Source organism: Oncorhynchus nerka, unplaced genomic scaffold (genome assembly GCF_034236695.1).
Source record: "Oncorhynchus nerka isolate Pitt River unplaced genomic scaffold, Oner_Uvic_2.0 unplaced_scaffold_1609, whole genome shotgun sequence".
Classification (NCBI taxonomy): domain Eukaryota; kingdom Metazoa; phylum Chordata; class Actinopteri; order Salmoniformes; family Salmonidae; genus Oncorhynchus; species Oncorhynchus nerka.
The window spans coordinates 67,501-90,451 of NW_027039706.1; the positions used below are offsets into that span (position 1 = coordinate 67,501).

Below are 22,951 nucleotides of genomic sequence, written 5' to 3' on the forward strand. Positions count from 1 at the left end.
CACCCTGTCCTGTCTGTCACATCTCATTGGCTGTTCTCACTTCCCTGTTCAAAAAGGAGATCTGAAATCAGAGCTGTAGCAGCTGCAAGGTGATTGATTTACAAACATTTATTGAGCGAGAGACACTAGTGTTTAAGTCTCTTACAGACATCAGGGGGAGGGGGCATGTTTTGGAGGGGGGGCAGGTGTTGGGGGGGGCGACACCCATTCTATTTGTCTCCTCGCCAATAGTGGACAAGGTCGTTATTTATTGATCTGTTTGTCAGCAGAGTAGGCTACCCAGTAATTTATGGTATTAAAAACAACATTATTGTAATGACTCTCTCTCTCTGACATTACGGACGGTAGACTCTCTCTGACATTACGGACGGTAGACTCTCTCTGACATTACGGACGGTAGACTCTCTCTGACATTACGGACGGTAGACTCTCTCTGACATTACGGACGGTAGACTCTCTGACATTCTAGACTCTCTCTGACATTACGGACGGTAGACTAGACTCTCTGACATTACGGACGGTAGACTCTCTCTGACATTACGGACGGTAGGACGGTAGACTCTCTCTGACATTACGGACGACTCTCTCTGTAGACTAGACTCTCTCTCTGACATTACGGACGGTAGACTCTCTCTGACATTACGGACGGTAGACTCTCTCTGACATTACGGACGGTAGACTCTCTCTGACATTACGGACATTACGGGTAGACTCTCTCTGACATTACGGACGGTAGACTCTCTCTGACATTACGGACGGTAGACTCTCTCTGACATTACGGACGGTAGACTCTCTCTGACATTACGGACGGTAGACTCTCTCTGACATTACGGACGGTAGACTCTCTCTGACATTACGGACGGTAGACTCTCTCTGACATTACGGACGGTAGACTCTACGGACGGTAGACTCTGACATTACGGACGGTAGACTCTCTCTGACATTACGGACGGTAGACTCTCTCTGACATTACGGACGTGTAGACTCTCAGGTCTGACATTACGGACGGTAGACTACCCTGACATTACGGACGGTAGACTCTCACTGACATTACGAGCCACTGTAGACTCTCATCTGACATTACGGACGGTAGACTCTCTCTGACATTACATCTACAAACAGACTCTCTCTGACATTACGGAGGTAGACTCTCTCTGACAACGGACAAAGATCTGACATTAGGGGCTCTCTGACATTACGGACGGTAGAAGCCTCTGACATTACGGAGTAGACTCTCTCTGACATTACGGACGGTAGACTCTGACATTCGACTCTCTCTGAGTAGACTCTCATTACGGACGGTAGAAGCCCTGACATTACGGACGGTAGACTCTCTCTACGGACGGTAGAAGCCCTGACGTCTGACACTCTCTCTGACATTACGGACGGTAGACTCTCTCTGACATTACGGACGGTAGACTCTCTCCTGACAACGGACGGTAGACTCTCTCTGACATTACGGACGTAGAGACTAAAGCTCTGACTACGGACGGTAGACTCTCTCTGACATTACGGACGTTCAGACGGTAGACTCTCTCTGACATTACGGACAGTAGACTCTCTCTGACATTACGGACAGTAGACTCTCTCTCTGACATTACGGACAGTAGACTCTCTCTCTGACATTACGGACAGCAGACTCTCTCTCTGACATTACGGACAGCAGACTCTCTCTGACATTACGGACAGTAGACTCTCTCTGACATTACACAGTAGACTCTCTCTGACATTACGGACAGTAGACTCTCTCTGACATTACGGACAGTAGACTCTCTCTGACATTACGGACAGTAGACTCTCTCTGACATTACGGACAGTAGACTCTCTCTGACATTACGGACAGTAGACTCTCTCTGACATTACGGACAGTAGACTCTCTCTGACATTACGGACAGTAGACTCTCTCTGACATTACGGACAGTAGACTCTCAGTCTACGGACAGTAGACTCTCTCTGACATTGACAGTGACTCTACTGCGGTAAAGTCCCACGTATGTAGCCCTCAGACTGCCACTGAGAGTGTAGAGCCACTGAACAGTGTCATTGTGGTCGATCACACCGTTCATCCCATCTACAAACAGCATGATCTGACTGAGGGCTGAAACACAAAGATCAGATTAGGGGCTGCAACACAAAGACACTAAAGCCCTGACGTTCAGTATCACGATACTAAAGCCCTGACGTTCAGTATCACGATACTAAAGCCCTGACGTTCAGTATCACCACACTAAAGCCCTGACGTTCAGTATCACCACACTAAAGCCCTGACGTTCAGTATCACCACACTAAAGCCCTAACGTTCAGCGTCCTCAGTATCACGATACTAAAGCCCTAACGTTCAGCGTCCTCAGTATCACGATACTAAAGCCCTGACGTTCAGTATCACGATACTAAAGCCCTAACGTTCAGCGTCCTCAGTACCACGATACTAAAGCCCTAACGTTCAGCGTCCTCAGTACCACGATACTAAAGCCCTAACATTCAGTATCACGATACTAAAGCCCTGACATTCAGTATCACGATACTAAAGCCCTAACGTTCAGCGTCCTCAGTATCACGATACTAAAGCCCTAACGTTCAGTATCACGATAAAGCCCTGACCTCAGTATCACGATACTAAAGCCCTGACGTTCAGTATCACGATACTAAAGCCGACGTTCAGTATCACGATACTAAAGCCCTGACGTTCAGCATCCTCAGTATCATGATACTAAAGCCCTGACGTTCAGCGTCCTCAGTATCACGATACTAAAGCCCTGACGTTCAGCGTCCTCAGTATCACGATACTAAAGCCCTGACGTTCAGCGTCCTCAGTATCACCTCAGTATCACGACACTAAAGCCCTGACGTTCAGTATCACGATACTAAAGCCCTAACGTACAGAGTCCTCAGTATCACGATAGTAAAGCCCTAACGTTCAGCGTCCTCAGTATCACGATACTAAAGCCCTGACATTCAGTATCACGATACTAAAGCCCTGACGTTCAGTGTCCTCAGTATCACGATACTAAAGCCCTGACGTTCAGCGTCCTCAGTATCACGATACTAAAGCCCTGACGTTCAGCGTCCTCAGTATCACGACACTAAAGCCCTGACGTTCAGTATCACGATACTAAAGCCCTAACGTACAGCGTCCTCAGTATCACGATAGTAAAGCCCTAACGTTCAGCGTCCTCAGTATCACGATACTAAAGCCCTGACGTTCAGTATCACGATACTAAAGCCCTGACGTTCAGTATCACGATACTAAAGCCCTGACGTTCAGTATCACGATACTAAAGCCCTGACGTTCAGTATCACGATACTAAAGCCCTGACGTTCAGTATCACGATACTAAAGCCCTGACGTTCAGTATCACGATACTAAAGCCCTGACGTTCAGTATCACGATTCTAAAGCCCTGACGTTCAGTATCACGATACTAAAGCCCTAACGTTCAGCGTCCTCAGTATCACGATACTAAAGCCCTGACGTTCAGCGTCCTCAGTATCACGATACTAAAGCCCTGACGTTCAGTATCATGATACTAAAGCCCTGACGTTCAGCGTCCTCAGTATCACGATACTAAAGCCCTGACGTTCAGTATCACGATACTAAAGCCCTGACGTTCAGCATCCTCAGTATCACGACACTAAAGCCCTGCCGTTCAGTATCACGATACTAAAGCCCTGCCGTTCAGTATCACGATACTAAAGCCCTGACGTTCAGTATCACGATACTAAAGCCCTGACGTTCAGTATCACGATACTAAAGCCCTGACGTTCAGTATCACGATACTAAAGCCCTGACGTTCAGTATCACGATTCTAAAGCCCTGACGTTCAGTATCACGATACTAAAGCCCTAACGTTCAGCGTCCTCAGTATCACGATACTAAAGCCCTGACGTTCAGCGTCCTCAGTATCACGATACTAAAGCCCTGACGTTCAGTATCACGATACTAAAGCCCTGACGTTCAGTATCACGATACTAAAGCCCTGACGTTCAGTATCACGATACTAAAGCCCTGACGTTCAGCGTCCTCAGTATCACGATACTAAAGCCCTGACGTTCAGCGTCCTCAGTATCACAACACTAAAGCCCTGACGTTCAGTATCACGATACTAAAGCCCTAACGTTCAGTATCGCGATACTAAAGCCCAGACGTTCAGTATCGCGATACTAAAGCCCTGACGTTCAGTATCACGATACTAAAGCCCTGGCGTTCAGCGTCCTCAGTATCACGATACTAAAGCCCTGACGTTCAGCGTCCTCAGTATCACGACACTAAAGCCCTGACGTTCAGTATCACGATACTAAAGCCCTAATGTACAGCGTCCTCAGTATCACGATAGTAAAGCCCTAACGTTCAGCGTCCTCAGTATCACGATACTAAAGCCCTGACATTCAGTATCACGATACTAAAGCCCTGCCGTTCAGTATCACGATACTAAAGCCCTGCCGTTCAGTATCACGATACTAAAGCCCTGACGTTCAGTATCACGATACTAAAGCCCTAACGTTCAGCGTCCTCAGTATCACGATACTAAAGCCCTGACGTTCAGCGTCCTCAGTATCACGATACTAAAGCCCTGACGTTCAGCGTCCTCAGTATCGCGATACTAAAGCCCTAACGTTCAGCGTCCTCAGTATCACGATACTAAAGCCCTGACGTTCAGTATCACGATACTAAAGCCCTGACGTTCAGCGTCCTCAGTATCACGATACTAAAGCCCTAACGTTCAGCGTCCTCAGTATCACGATACTAAAGCCCTGACGTTCAGTATCACGATATTAAAGCCCTGACGTTCAGCGTCCTCAGTATCACGATACTAAAGCCCTAACGTTCAGCGTCCTCAGTATCACGATACTAAAGCCCTGACGTTCAGTATCACGATACTAAAGCCCTGACATTCAGCGTCCTCAGTATCACGATACTAAAGCCCTGACGTTCAGCATCACGATATTAAAGCCCTGACGTTCAGTATCACGATATTAAAGCCCTGACGTTCAGCGTCCTCAGTATCACGATACTAAAGCCCTGACGTTCAGCGTCCTCAGTATCACGACACTAAAGCCCTGACATTCAGTATCACGATACTAAAGCCCTAACGTTCAGTATCCTCAGTATCTTTGTTAACACTAATAATTGTAAAAGTATCGAGGTATTTTACTGTGTAACATTCATTGCAAACTTGTTCTGAAATATGTACGTCTGAGAAAACGATTAGTGATATATAAGGTAGGTGAGTCTGTTAGATGAGTGGGGCAGGCAGGTAGTCTAGTGGTTAGAGCGTTGGACTAGTAACCAAAAGGTTGCTGGATCGAATCCCTGAGCTGACAAAAAATCTGTCGTTCTGCCCCCTGAACAAGGTAGTTAACCCACTGTTCCCCGGTAGGCCGTCATTGTAAATAAGAATCTGTTCTTAACTGACTTGCCTAGTTAAATAAAAGGTTAAATGAAAATGATTGTTGAGATCGTACTCACCTCGGAGAATGTAGTTCTGGTAGTTGTGGTCTGCCTCCGTTCCAACCTTGATGAAACACGTCAAGCCTTCTGAATTCACAAACTCTGGCACCAGGTCTTTATCGTCCTACAACACACCGCAACCACACAGCAGATTGTTAACAGAGAGGATACCATAGAAACCCTGCTTAGACGCAGTTTAGACCCCAAACAGACAGTTAATGTTCCCCGCACACTAGAGTAGTGCGGCCCTGCTTGTGTGGCTGAGCTGCTTCTAGATGTTTCCACTTCACAATAACAGCACTTACAGTTGGCCCGGGGCAGAAATTTGACGAACTGACTTGTTGGAAAGGTGGCATCCTATGACGGTGCCACGTTGAAAGTCACTGAGCTCTTCAGTATGGGCCATTCTACTGCCAATGTTTGTCTATGGAGATTGCATGGGATGTGTGCTCGATTTCAGCAACAGGTGTGGCTGTATTAGCCGAATCCACTAAATTAAAGGGGTGTCCACATACTTTTGTATATATAGTGTATTTGTATTTTATATATATATATATACACAAAAGTATCTCAAAATCATTGTCATGTAGTTAATCAAAACTCTATCCAGAATGTAAATGACAAACCTAAAAAGTAACTTCTGTTGCCATTGGCAACTATGTAAAAACAGCCAACAGATTAAAATATTGCATCCTGCAGGTAGATATATATATATAGATATATCATGATAAAAATAAAACACACATGGCCTTTCTGCAACAAACTAGCAACATTGTATCAACTATTAACTAAAAATGGCTCCAACCTGAAGGTCTCACTAGTAAACTAGCAACATTGTATCAACTATTATCTAACAATGGTTCCAGCCTGAAGGTCTCACTAGTAAACTAGCAACATTGTATCAACTATTATCTAACAATGGTTCCAGCCTGAAGGTCTCACTAGTAAACTAGCAACATTGTATCAACTATTAACTAAAAATGGCTCCAACCTGAAGGTCTCACCAGCAACATTGTATCAACTATTAACTAACAATGGTTCCAGCCTGAAGGTCTCACTAGTAAACTAGCAACATTGTATCAACTATTTACTAAAAATGACTCCAACATGAAGGTCTCACCAGCAACATTGTATCAACTATTAACTAAAAATGACTCCAACATGAAGGTCTCACCAGCAACATTGTATCAACTAACAATGACTCCAACCTGAAGGTCTCACCAGCAACATTGTATCAACTATTAACTAACAATGGCTCCAAAATGAAGGTCTCACCAGCAACATTGTATCAACTATTAACTAACAATGACTCCAACCTGAAGGTCTCACCAGCAACATTGTATCAACTATTAACTAACAATGGCTCCAACCTGAAGGTCTCACCAGTAAACTAGCAACATTGTACCAACTATTAACTAACAATGGCTCCAACCTGAAGGTCTCACCAGCAAACTAGCAACATTGTATCAACTATTAACTAACAATGGCTCCAACCTGAAGGTCTCACCAGCAAACTAGCAACATTGTACCAACTATTAACTAACAATGGCTCCAACCTGAAGGTCTCACCAGCAAACTAGCAACATTGTATCAACTATCCTGGTCCCTCAGAGTGTCCCTGCCCAGTGAGCTCGGGACAGACACAGCTGGAGACCATTTGATCAAGGTGATAAGAATGACTTTTGGCAGGAGCTCACCGGAGCCGAGTACCGGCACCTCAAACATGTGCTACAGCTGGAGCTCCTGTTCCCTCTGATATAGAATATTAGCTCAAAAACGATTTCCTGTCCCTAAATGTAAAAACGGTACCAGCACCCAGAAATGAGTACTGGGTAACATGTTTCAGTCCAAGTCCAGCACTGATAAGAAGTAGTCAGGTAGGTCCCTGTTTGAGGACGTTTCCATTGGACCAGAGCAGGACACACGACCCTGTTTGAGGACGTTTCCATTGGACCAGAGCAGGTCACATGTCCCTGTTTGAGGACGTTTCCATTGGACCAGAGCAGGTCACATGTCCCTGTTTGAGGACGTTTCCATTGGACCAGAGCAGGTCACATGTCCCTGTTTGAGGACGTTTCCATTGGACCAGAGCAGGTCACATGTCCCTGTTTGAGGACGTTTCCATTGGACCAGAGCAGGTCACATGTCCCTGTTTGAGGACGTTTCCATTGGACCAGAGCAGGTCACATGTCCCTGTTTGAGGACGTTTCCATTGGACCAGAGCAGGACACACGACCCTGTTTGAGGACGTTTCCATTGGACCAGAGCAGGACACATGTCCCTGTTTGAGGACGTTTCCATTGGACCAGAGCAGGTCACATGTCCCTGTTTGAGGACGTTTCCATTGGACCAGAGCAGGTCACATGTCCCTGTTTGAGGACGTTTCCATTGGACCAGAGCAGGTCACATGTCCCTGTTTGAGGACACGCCCTGCACATTTACTTCAATTATCAAGCCTTCATCTCTCAAATGATTACAATGAAGTCTCTGGCATGACTGGTATGTGCTCTCTTTCCCCCCCCTCCTCGCTCTACCCCCCTCGCTTTCTCTCTCTCCCAGTCTCCCCCCTCGCTCTCTCCCAGTCTCCCCCTCGCTCTCTCTCCCAGTCTCCCCTCGCTCTCTCTCTCAGTCTCTCTCTCTCTCTCTCTCCCAGTCTCCCCTCGCTCTCTCTCCCAGTCTCCCCCCTCTCTCTCTCTCCCAGTCTCCCCCTCGCTCTCTCTCTCTCTGCCAGTATCCCCTCGCTCTCTCTCCCAGTATCCCCCTCGCTCTCTCTCCCAGTCTCCCCCTCGCTCTCTCTCTCTCTCCCAGTCTCCCCCTCGCTCTCTCTCTCTCTCTCCCAGTCTCCCCCCTCGCTCTCTCTCTCTCTCTCCCAGTCTCCCCCTCGCGCTCTCTCTCTCTCCCAGTCTCCCCCTCGCTCTCTCTCTCTCCCAGTCTCCCCCTCGCTCTCTCTCTCTCTCTCCCAGTCTCCCCCTCGCTCTCTCTCTCTCTCAGTCTCCCCCTCGCTCTCTCTCTCTCTCTCTCTCTCTCTCTCTCTCTCCCAGTCTCCCCCTCGCTCTCTCTCGCTCTCTCCCAGTCTCCCCCCTCGCTCTCTCTCTCTCCCAGTCTCCCCCTCTCTCCCAGTCTCCCTCGCTCTCTCTCTCTCTCTCCCAGTCTCCCCCTCGCTCTCTCTCCCAGTCTTCCCCCTCGCTCGCTCTCTCTCTCCCAGTCTTCCCCCTCGCTCGCTCTCTCTCTCTCCCAGTCTTCCCCTCGCTCGCTCTCTCTCTCTCCCAGTCTTCCCCCTCGCTCGCTCTCTCTCTCTCCCAGTCTTCCCCCTCGCTCGCTCTCTCTCTCTCCCAGTCTTCCCCTCGCTCGCTCTCTCTCTCTCCCAGTCTTCCCCCTCGCTCGCTCTCTCTCTCCCCCAGTCTCCCCTCGCTCTCTCTCTCTGTCTCCCCATCTCCCCTCTCTCTCCCAGTCTCCCCATCTCCCCTCTCTCCGTCTCCCCCATCTCTCCCAGTCTCCCCCTCTCGCTCTCTCCCCAAGTCTCCCCCTCTCTCTCCACTCTCTACCGCCCGTCCCCCCCTCTCTCTCCCCTCTCTCTCACCACTCTCTACCGCCCGTCTCCCCCCCCCTCTCTCTCCCCACCCCCCCATCTCCATTCTTCCAGGTTCCTCTGTTCCAGTCCTATCAGACACAGAGTAGAGCTGTCTCCACTGGCCCTGTTGGCACCAGCTCACAGAGCGAGGAAGAGGAGGAAGAGGGTGGTCGATGTGATATGGAGAATCAGCACATGTTGAATAAACGGTGGGTGGGACTCAGTCATGTCTAGTATTGGATTAGATAATATACTGGTCTCTGCCAGAGATAATATACTGGTCTCTGCCAGAGATAATATACTGGTCTCTGCCAGAGATAATATACTGGTCTCTGCCAGAGATAATATACTGGTCTCTGCCAGAGATAATATACTGGTCTCTGCCAGAGATAATATACTGGTCTCTGCCATATATAATATACTGGTCTCTGCCAGAGATAATATACTGGTCTCTGCCAGAGATAATATACTGGTCTCTGCCAGAGATAATATACTGGTCTCTGCCAGAGATAATATACTGGTCTCTGCCAGAGATAATATACTGGTCTCTGCCAGAGATAATATACTGGTCTCTGCCAGAGATAATATACTGGTCTCTGCCAGAGATAATATACTGGTCTCTGCCAGAGATAATATACTGGTCTCTGCCAGAGATAATATACTGGTCTCTGCCAGAGATAATATACTGGTCTCTGCCAGAGATAATATACTGGTCTCTGCCAGAGATAATATACTGGTCTCTGCCAGAGATAATATACTGGTCTCTGCCAGAGATAATATACTGGTCTCTGCCAGAGATAATATACTGGTCTCTGCCAGAGATAATATACTGGTCTCTGCCAGAGATAATATACTGGTCTCTGCCAGAGATAATATACTGGTCTCTGCCAGAGATAATATACTGGTCTCTGCCAGAGATAATATACTGGTCTCTGCCAGAGATAATATACTGGTCTCTGCCAGAGATAATATACTGGTCTCTGCCAGAGATAATATACTGGTCTCTGCCAGAGATACTGGTCTCTGCCAGAGATATACTGGTCTCTGCCAGAGATAATATACTGGTCTCTGCCAGAGATAATATACTGGTCTCTGCCAGAGATAATATACTGGTCTCTGCCAGAGATAATATACTGGTCTCTGCCAGAGATAATATACTCTATCTACCTCGAAGAGCTGCTTGAGGGAGAACAGGGACCTCCGGAGCTCAGGTCCATGAGAGTTGTACAGCTTCTCTGAAAGAGATCAAAGAGATGAGGTTAACAATTACATCCCACGCGGCCGGGTTACACCCCCCCCCCCCCCCTTAGAGCAGTGGGGTTGGTTAGATAGGTCTACTGTAGTGTTTAGTTAGGGGTTACCCCCCCCTTAGAGCAGTGGGGTTGGTTAGATAGGTCTACTGTAGTGTTTAGTTAGGGGTTACCTCCCCCCTTAGAGCAGTGGGGTTGGTTAGATAGGTCTACTGTAGTGTTTAGTTAGGGGTTACCTCCCCCCCCCTCCCCCTTAGAGCAGTGGGGTTGGTTAGATAGGTCTACTGTAGTGTTTAGTTAGGGGTTACCCCCCCCCCCCTTAGAGCAGTGGGGTTGGTTAGATAGGTCTACTGTAGTGTTTAGTTAGGGGTTACCCTGTACACTGATCTACAGGTCCTCCATGTCCATGTTATCTGATTCATTTGGGACCTCAAAAGGCAGAACTGATCATAAATCAGCACTTCTACTCTGAAACCTTGAGACATGGAGCCTCAGGACTGTAAATTACAGTAGAGATATAGTAAACACTGTAAAGCCCAGATTCAGACTCTGCAGTAGATCAAGTTCAGACCGACAGACAGACACAGAGAGACAAGAGCATATCTCCTTTCAGAGAGGGAAACCAGCCATCTAAAACAACTGTCAGACGATTATGAGCCGTGGCTGTGGTTACACACCGCAGGGGATGTGTGTGTGTGTATGTGTGTGTGTGTGTGTGTGTGTGTATAGCAAATATTGTGACACACACACACACACGTGTCAACGGTCAGATGTGGTCATAGCAGTAAACCATGCCTGGCGTACTACCATCATTCACTGCTGTTACCATGGATACCAACAACCCCTAAACAACAACACTGAACACCACAGATCAGGCAGTATCTAGTGGCCTATCAGTGTTCAGGACTGTGATTTACACAGATCAGGCAGTATCTAGTGGCCTATCAGTGTTCACGACTGTGATTTACACAGATCAGGCAGTATCTAGTGGCCTATCAGTGTTCAGGCATGTGATTTACACAGATCAGGCAGTATCTAGTGGCCTATCAGTGTTCAGGACTCTGATTTACACAGATCAGGCAGTATCTAGTGGCCTATCAGTGTTCAGGACTGTGATTTACACAGATCAGGCAGTATCTAGTGGCCTATCAGTGTTCAGGACTGTGATTTACATCCTCCCTACGACCCGTATCAATACTATATGGTAACATCCTCCCTACGAACCGTATCAATACTGTATGGTAACATCCTCCCTACGACCCGTATCAATACTGTATGGTAACATCCTCCCTACGACCCGTATCAATACTGTATGGTAACATCCTCCCTACGACCCGTATCAATACATTATGGTAACATCCTCCCTACGACCCGTATCAATACTGTATGGTAACATCCTCCCTACGACCCGTATCAATACTGCATGGTAACATCCTCCCTACGACCCGTATCAATACATCACAGTAACATCCTCCTTACGACCCATATCAATACTGCATGGTAACATCCTCCCTACGACCCATATCAATACTGCATGGTAACATCCTCCCTACGACCCGTATCAATACTGTATGGTAACATCCTCCCTACGACCCGTATCAATACATTATGGTAACATCCTCCCTACGACCCGTATCAATACTGCATGGTAACATCCTCCCTATGACCCATATCAATACTGCACGGTAACATCCTCCCTACGACCCATATCAATACATCACGGTAACATCCTCCCTACGACCCGTATCAATACTGTATGGTAACATCCTCCCTACGACCCATATCAATACTGTATGGTAACATCCTCCCTACGACCCGTATCAATACATTATGGTAACATCCTCCCTACGACCCGTATCAATACTGCATGGTAACATCCTCCCTACGACCCGTATCAATACATCACGGTAACATCCTCCCTACGACCCATATCAATACTGTATGGTAACATCCTCCCTACGACCCATATCAATACTGTATGGTAACATCCTCCCTACGACCCGTATCAATACTGTATGGTAACATCCTCCCTACGACCCATATCAATACTGTATGGTAACATCCTCCCTACGACCCATATCAATACTGTATGGTAACATCCTCCCTACGACCCATATCAATACTGTATGGTAACATCCTCCCTACGACCCATATCAATACTGTATGGTAACATCCTCCCTACGACCCATATCAATACATCACGGTAACATCCTCCCTACGACCCGTATCAATACTGTATGGTAACATCCTCCCTACGACCCATATCAATACTGTATGGTAACATCCTCCCTACGACCCATATCAATACTGTATGGTAACATCCTCCCTACGACCCATATCAATACTGTATGGTAACATCCTCCCTACGACCCATATCAATACATCACAGTAACATCCTCCCTACGACCCATATCAATACTGTATGGTAACATCCTCCCTACGACCCATATCAATACTGTATGGTAACATCCTCCCTACGACCCATATCAATACTGTATGGTAACATCCTCCCTACGACCCATATCAATACTGTATGGTAACATCCTCCCTACGACCCGTATCAATACTGTATGGTAACATCCTCCCTACGACCCGTATCAATACATCACGATAACATCCTCCCTACGACCCATATCAATACATCACGATAACATCCTCCCTACGACCCATATCAATAATGTATGGTAACATCCTCCCTACGACCCGTATCAATACATCACAATAACATCCTCCCTACGACCCATATCAATACTATATGATAACATCCTCCCTACGACCCATATCAATACTATATGATAACATCCTCCCTACGACCGTATCAATACAATATGATAACATCCTCCCTACGACCCGTATCAATACTGTATGGTAACATCCTCCCTACGACCCATATCAATACTGTATGGTAACATCCTCCCTCACCCGTATCAATACTGTATGGTAACATCCTCCCTACGACCCATATCAATACTGTATGGTAACATCCTCCCTACGACCCATATCAATACATTATGGTAACATCCTCCCTACGACCCGTATCAATACATCACAGTAACATCCTCCCTACGACCCATATCAATACATCACGGTAACATCCTCCCTATGACCCGTATCAATACATCACAGTAACATCCTCCCTACGACCCGTATCAATACATCACAGTAACATCCTCCCTACGACCCGTATCAATACATCACGGTAACATCCTCCCTACGACCCATATCAATACTGTATGGTAACATCCTCCCTACGACCCGTATCAATACTGTATGGTAACATCCTCCCTACGACCCGTATCAATACTGTATGGTAACATCCTCCCTCAATCAATACTGTATGGTAACATCCTCCCTAACGACCCGTATCAATACTGTATGGTAACATCCTCCCTACGACCCGTATCAATACTGTATGGTAACATCCTCCCTACGACCCATATCAATACATCACGGTAACATCCTCCCTACGACCCATATCAATACATCACGGTAACATCCTCCCTACGACCCATATCAATACATCACAGTAACATCCTCCCTACGACCCGTATCAATACTGTATGGTAACATGCTCCCTACGACCCATATCAATACTGTATGGTAACATCCTCCCTACGACCCGTATCAATACTGTATGGTAACATCCTCCCTACGACCCATATCAATACATCACGGTAACATCCTCCCTACGACCCATATCAATACATCACAGTAACATCCTCCCTACGACCCGTATCAATACTGTATTGGTGAATGCACCAATTTGTAAACTGGATAAGAGCGTCTGCTAAATGACTTAAATGTAATGTAAATGTAACATGCTCCCTACGACCCATATCAATACTGTATGGTAACATCCTCCCTACGACCCGTATCAATACATCACGATAACATCCTCCCTACGACCCATATCAATACTGTATGGTAACATCCTCCCTACAACCCATATCAATACTGTATGGTAACAGCCTCCCTACGACCCATATCAATACTGTATGGTAACATCCTCCCTACGACCCATATCAATACTGTATGGTAACATCCTCCCTACGACCCATATCAATACTGTATGGTAACATCCTCCCTACGACCCATATCAATACTGTATGGTAACATCCTCCCTACGACCCATATCAATACATCACAGTAACATCCTCCCTACGACCCATATCAATACTGTATGGTAACATCCTCCCACGACCCATATCAATACTGTATGGTAACATCCTCCCTACGACCCATATCAATACTGTATGGTAACATCCTCCCTACGACCCATATCAATACTGTATGGTAACATCCTCCCTACGACCCATATCAATACTGTATGGTAACATCCTCCCTACGACCCATATCAATACATCACAGTAACATCCTCCCTACGACCCATATCAATACTGTATGGTAACATCCTCCCTACGACCCATATCAATACTGTATGGTAACATCCTCCCTACGACCCATATCAATACTGTATGGTAACATCCTCCCTACGACCCATATCAATACTGTATGGTAACATCCTCCCTACGACCCGTATCAATACATCACGATAACATCCTCCCTACGACCCATATCAATACATCACGATAACATCCTCCCTACGACCCATATCAATAATGTATGGTAACATCCTCCCTACGACCCGTATCAATACATCACAATAACATCCTCCCTACGACCCATATCAATACTATATGATAACATCCTCCCTACGACCCATATCAATACTATATGATAACATCCTCCCTACGACCCGTATCAATACAATATGATAACATCCTCCCTACGACCCGTATCAATACTGTATGGTAACATCCTCCCTACGACCCATATCAATACTGTATGGTAACATCCTCCCTACGACCCGTATCAATACTGTATGGTAACATCCTCCCTACGACCCATATCAATACTGTATGGTAACATCCTCCCTACGACCCATATCAATACATTATGGTAACATCCTCCCTACGACCCGTATCAATACATCACAGTAACATCCTCCCTACGACCCATATCAATACATCACGGTAACATCCTCCCTATGACCCGTATCAATACATCACAGTAACATCCTCCCTACGACCCGTATCAATACATCACAGTAACATCCTCCCTACGACCCGTATCAATACATCACGGTAACATCCTCCCTACGACCCATATCAATACTGTATGGTAACATCCTCCCTACGACCCGTATCAATACTGTATGGTAACATCCTCCCTACGACCCGTATCAATACTGTATGGTAACATCCTCCCTACGACCCGTATCAATACTGTATGGTAACATCCTCCCTACGACCCGTATCAATACTGTATGGTAACATCCTCCCTACGACCCGTATCAATACTGTATGGTAACATCCTCCCTACGACCCATATCAATACTGTATGGTAACATCCTCCCTACGACCCATATCAATACATCACGGTAACATCCTCCCTACGACCCATATCAATACATCACAGTAACATCCTCCCTACGACCCGTATCAATACTGTATGGTAACATGCTCCCTACGACCCATATCAATACTGTATGGTAACATCCTCCCTACGACCCGTATCAATACTGTATGGTAACATCCTCCCTACGACCCATATCAATACATCACGGTAACATCCTCCCTACGACCCATATCAATACATCACAGTAACATCCTCCCTACGACCCGTATCAATACTGTATTGGTGAATGCACCAATTTGTAAGTCGCTCTGGATAAGAGCGTCTGCTAAATGACTTAAATGTAATGTAAATGTAACATGCTCCCTACGACCCATATCAATACTGTATGGTAACATCCTCCCTACGACCCGTATCAATACATCACGATAACATCCTCCCTACGACCCATATCAATACTGTATGGTAACATCCTCCCTACAACCCATATCAATACTGTATGGTAACAGCCTCCCTACGACCCATATCAATACTGTATGGTAACATCCTCCCTACGACCCATATCAATACTGTATGGTAACATCCTCCCTACGACCCGTATCAATACTGTATTATAACATCCTCCCTACGACCCATATCAATACATCACGGTAACATTCTCCCTACGACCCGTATCAATACATCACTGTAACATCCTCCCTACGACCCATATCAATACTGTATGGTAACATCCTCCCTACGACCCATATCAATACTGTATGGTAACATCCTCCCTACGACCCATATCAATACTGTATGGTAACATCCTCCCTACGACCCATATCAATACTGTATGGTAACATCCTCCCTACGACCCATATCTAAAACATGAGGATGCAACCTCCATATCATCAGTAGATCCTTTAACAGCGACTCCTTGCTTGGCTTCTGAAAGATAGTCACGTCCCCAGACACCAAACAACACAATCAGCATCCATTTAACTCAGGACGACGACCGGTGGGGTTTTCCAGAACGGAACATGGACATTTCCGGTTTCTTCCTCTAACGGGGTCAGAGTTCTGTTGTCAGGCAGAGTAGAGGACTGACGCGGGAAACAGAGTTCTGTTGTCAGGCAGAGTAGAGGACTGACGCGGGAAACAGAGTTCTGTTGTCAGGCAGAGTAGAGGACTGACGCGGGAAACAGGGTTCTGTTGTCAGGCAGAGTAGAGGACTGACACGGGAAACAGGGTTCTGTTGTCAGGCAGAGTAGAGGACTGACGCGGGAAACAGGGTTCTGTTGTCAGGCAGAGTAGAGGACTGACACAGGGAAACAGAGTTCTGTTGTCAGGCAGAGTAGAGGACTGACGCGGGAAACAGAGTTCTGTTGTCAGGCAGAGTGAGAAACAGAGTTCTGTTGTCAGGCAGAGTAGACACCTCATTTGGCCTCCTTTCCTTCCAGTTCTCTGCTGCCAGTGACTGGAACGAATTGTAAAACAAATCGCTGAAGTTGGAGACTTATTTCCCTCACCAACTTTAAACATCAACTATCTGAGCAGCCAACCGATCGCTGCAGCTGTACATAGTCCATCTCTCATGTGAGTGCAGACCATCTATTGGCACAATGGACAGTAACATCTCGTCCCGTGTTTTATGATTCTGATAGTCCATCTGTAAATAGCCCACCCAATCTACCTACCTCATCCCCATACTGTTTTTATTTACTGTTCTGCTCTTTTGCACACCTGTATCTCTACTTGCACATCATCATCTGCTCCTCTATCACTCCAGTGTTAATCTGCTAAATTGTAATTATTCGCTCCTATGGCCCATTTATTGCCTACCTCCGCATGCCTTTTGCACACACTGTATATAGACTTTCTTTTCTCTACTGTCATTGACTTGTTTATTGTGTTATTGCCTTGTTTATTGTTTACTCCATGTGTAACTCTGTTGTTGTATGTGTCGAACTGCTTTGCTTTATCTTGGCCAGGTCGCAGTTGTAAATGAGAACATGTTCTCAACAAGCCTACCTGGTTAAATAAAGGTGATCTGGCCTACCTGGTTAATTGAAGGTGAAATCAAACATAAACCTGACATGGGAAATGAACAGAACAACGATGGTGTAACTATGAAAGATGTCAATGACGCGTACAGACGGGTAAATTACGACCAGTCTCATTTGTCAGCTGAACACCTGGCACTGTAAAACAAGTCCACATTACTGTTTATTCTTTACTACGAAGGAATGTTAAAAACATATTGGACTGTTCAGCAACTGTCTACCGTTGTCCTGCTTGAACTGACACTGCCAGCTAAGTCTTAGATATCTGGGTTCATTGTTCAGCAACAGTCTGCCAGCTAAGTCTTAGATATCTGGGTTCATTGTTCAGCAACAGTCTGCCAGCTAAGTCTTAGATATCTGGGTTCATTGTTCAGCAACAGTCTGCCAGCTAAGTCTTAGATATCTGGGTTCATTGTTCAGCAACAGTCTGCCAGCTAAGTCTTAGATACCTGGGTTCATTGTTCAGCAACAGTCTGCCATCTAAGTCTTAGATACCTGGGTTCATTGTTCAGCAACAGTCTGCCATCTAAGTTTTAGATACCTGGGTTCATTGTTCAGCAACTGTCTACCATCTAAGTCTTAGATACCTGGGTTCATTGTTCAGCAACAGTCTACCATCTAAGTCTTAGATACCTGGGTTCATTGTTCAGCAACAGTCTGCCATCTAAGTCTTAGATACCTGGGTTCATTGTTCAGCAACAGTCTGCCATCTAAGTCTTAGATACCTGGGTTCATTGTTCAGCAACAGTCTGCCATCTAAGTCTTAGATACCTGGGTTCATTGTTCAGCAACAGTCTACCATCTAAGTCTTAGATACCTGGGTTCATTGTTCAGCAACAGTCTGCCATCTAAGTCTTAGATACCTGGGTTCATTGTTCAGCAACAGTCTGCCATCTAAGTCTTAGATACCTGGGTTCATTGTTCAGCAACAGTCTACCATCTAAGTCTTAGATACCTGGGTTCATTGTTCAGCAACAGTCTGCCATCTAAGTCTTAGATACCTGGGTTCATTGTTCAGCAACAGTCTGCCAGCTAAGTCTTAGATATCTGGGTTCATTGTTCAGCAACTGTCTACCATCTAAGTCTCAGATACCTGGGTTCATGTTGTGCTACGATGTCATGCAGAGTAACATATCGTCAGGTAAAACTGATCCTGATAACAGGACACTGAGCTAAGAGAGATCGCAGATGACAGCACAGTGCAGGAAGCAGAGTTCACACTATAAGAGGAGCTGAGGAAGGAAGGAAGGAAAGGAAGGAAGGAAGGAAGTGGGGGGGTGGACGAGTACAGAGAACAGAGAGGCCAGTAGGGGTCAGAACAGCCCAAAGAGGCCAGAGTACAGAGAACAGAGAGGACAGTAGGGGTCAGAATAGCCCAAAGAGGCCAGAGTACAGAGCCAGAGAGGCCAGTAGGGGCCAGAACAGCCCAAAGAGGCCAGAGTACAGAGAACAGAAAGGACAGTAGGGGTCAGAACAGCCCAAAGAGGCCAGAGTACAGAAAGGCAGGAGTACAGAAGCCAGTAGAGATCAGAGAAGCCAGTAGACAGTAGAAACTAGTAGAAGCCAGAGGGGCCAGAGTACCGAGGCCAGTAGAGACCAGAGTACAGAACAGAGGACAGAGAGGCCAGTAGAGGCCCAGAAAACCCTGATCGGTTCCGTCAGAATAAGAAACTAAAGGTATTTTACTAACAAACAGAAAGCCCTGATTGGTTCCGTCAGACAGAAAGCCCTGATTGGTTCCGTCAGACAGAAAGTCCAACTGGAAGGTTATTTGACTCCAGTACATGAGGTCCATATGGAGACACGGAATGAACCCCAATACGTCTCCTGGATCCAATACAGAACCCAGGATCCAATACAGAACCCAGGATCCAACAGAACCCAGGATCCAATACAGAACCCAGGATCCAATACAGAACCCAGGATCCAATACAGAACCCAGGATCCAATACAGAACCCAGGATCCAATACAGAACCCAGGATCCAATACAGAACCAAGGCTCAGATACAGAACCCAGGATCCAATACAGAACCCAGGATCCAACACAGAACCAAGGCTCAGATACAGAACCCAGGATCCAACACAGAACCAAGGTTCAGATACAGAACCCAGGATCCAATACAGAACCCAGGATCCAATACAGAACCCCAATACGTCTGCTGGATCCACACTATATCACAGAGAGCTGCTATATCTGACAGACACTATATCACAGAGAGCTGCTATACTATATATCTGACAGACACTATATCACAGAGAGCTGCTATATCTGACAGACACTATATCATAGAGAGCTGCTATACTATATATCTGACAGACACTATATCACAGAGAGCTGCTATATCTGACAGACACTATATCACAGAGAGCTGCTATATCTGACAGACACTATATCACAGAGAGCTGCTATACTATATATCTGACAGACACTATATCACAGAGAGCTGCTATACTATATATCTGACAGACACTATATCACAGAGAGCTGCTATACTATATATCTGACAGACACTATATCACAGAGAGCTGCTATACTGACAGACATATATGACAGACATTATATCACAGAGAGCTGCTATACTATATATCTGACAGACACTATATCACAGAGAGCTGCTATATATCTGACAGACACTATATCACAGAGAGCTGCTATACTATATATCTGACAGACACTATATCACAGAGAGCTGCTATACTATATATCTGACAGACACTATATCACAGAGAGCTGACAGACACTATATCACAGAGAGCTATATATCTGACAGACACTATATCACAGAGAGCTGCTATACTATATATCTGACAGACACTATATCACAGAGAGCTGCTATATCTGACAGACACTATATCACAGAGAGCTGCTATACTATATATCTGACAGACACTATATCACAGAGAGCTGCTATATCTGACAGACACTATATCACAGAGAGCTGCTATATCTGACAGACACTATATCACAGAGAGCTGCTATACTATATATCTGACAGACACTATATCACAGAGAGCTGCTATACTATATATCTGACAGACACTATATCACAGAGAGCTGCTATATCTGACAGACACTATATCACAGAGAGCTGCTATATCTGACAGACACTATATCACAGAGAGCTGCTATATCTGACAGACACTATATCACAGAGAGCTGCTATATATCACAGAGACAGACACTATATCACAGAGAGCTGCTATATCTGACAGACACTATATCACAGAGAGCTGCTATACTATATATCTGACAGACACTATATCACAGAGCTATAGACACTATATCTGACAGACACTATATCACAGAGAGCTGCTATACTATATATCTGACAGACACTATATCACAGAGAGCTGCTATATCTGACAGACACTATATCACAGAGAGCTGCTATACTGACAGACACTATATCTGACAGACACTATATCACAGAGACTATATATCTGACAGACATATCACAGAGAGCTGCTATATCTGACAGACACTATATCACAGAGAGCTGCTATATCTGACAGACACTATATCACAGAGAGCTGCTATACTATATATCTGACAGACACTATATCACAGAGAGCTGCTATATCTGACAGACACTATATCACAGAGAGCTGCTATATCTGACAGACACTATATCACAGAGAGCTGCTATATCTGACAGACACTATATCACAGAGAGCTGCTGACAGACACTATATCACAGAGACTATATATCTGACAGACACTATATCACAGAGAGCTGCTATATCTGACAGACACTATATCACAGAGAGCTGCTATACTATATAGCTGCTATATCTGACAGACACTATATCACAGAGAGCTGCTATACTATATATCTGACAGACACTATATCATAGAGAGCTGCTATATCTGACAGACACTATATCACAGAGAGCTGCTATCTGACAGACACTATATCACAGAGATATATCTGACAGACACTATATCACAGAGAGCTGCTATGACAGACACTATATATATATCTGACAGACACTATATCACAGAGAGCTGCTATATCTGACAGACACTATATCACAGAGAGCTGCTATACTGACAGACACTATATCACAGAGAGCTGCTATATCTGACAGACACTATATATACTATATATCTGACAGACACTATATCACAGAGAGCTGCTATACTATATATATCTGACAGACAGAGAGCTGCTATATCTGACAGACACACAGAGAGCTGCTATACTATATCTGACAGACACTATATCACAGAGACACTATATGACAGACACTATAGAGAGCTGCTATACTATATATCTGACAGACACTATATCACAGAGAGCTGCTATATCTGACAGACACTATATCACAGAGAGCTGCTATACTATATATCTGACAGACACTATATCACAGAGAGCTGCTATATCTGACAGACACTATATCACAGAGAGCTGCTATATCTGACAGACACTATATCACAGAGAGCTGCTATATCTGACAGACACTATATCACAGAGAGCTGCTATATCTGACAGACACTATATCACAGAGAGCTGCTATACTATATATCTGACAGACACTATATCACAGAGAGCTGCTATACTATATATCTGACAGACACTATATCACAGAGAGCTGTATATCTGACAGACACTATAGCTGACACTATATATATATCTGACAGACACTATATCACAGAGAGCTGCTATATCTGACAGACACTATATCACAGAGAGCTGCTATACTATATATCTGACAGACACTATATCACAGAGAGCTGCTATACTATATATCTGACAGACACTATATCACAGAGAGCTGCTATATCTGACAGACACTATATCACAGAGAGCTGCTATACTATATATCTGACAGACACTATATCACAGAGAGCTGCTATACTATATATCTGACAGACACTATATCACAGAGAGCTGCTATACTATATATCTGACAGACACTATATCACAGAGAGCTGCTATACTATATCTGACAGACACTATATCACAGAGAGCTGCTATATCTGACAGACACTATATCACAGAGAGCTGCTATCTATATATCTGACAGACACTATATCACAGAGAGCTGCTATACTATATATCTGACAGACACTATATCACAGAGAGCTGCTATACTATATATATCTGACAGACACTATATCACAGAGAGCTGCTATATCTGACAGACACTATATCACAGAGCTGCTATACTATATATCTGACAGACACTATATCACAGAGAGCTGCTATACTATATATCTGACA

General features: G+C 45.3%; 1 protein-coding gene across 1 annotated transcript in view; it reads right to left on the reverse strand.

Moving 5' to 3' along the window:
• Positions 1-10,253, reverse strand: part of LOC115115033 (FH1/FH2 domain-containing protein 1-like) — a gene marked incomplete at its 5' end in the record, with an annotated part of 70,243 nt that extends 59,990 nt beyond the window's left edge. The window contains 3 exon segments of the mRNA XM_065015211.1: positions 2,004-2,098; positions 5,466-5,571; positions 10,186-10,253. Coding sequence (XP_064871283.1) covers positions 2,004-2,098; positions 5,466-5,571; positions 10,186-10,253 — 269 coding nt within the window.
• Positions 10,254-22,951: the final 12,698 nt, after the last annotated feature.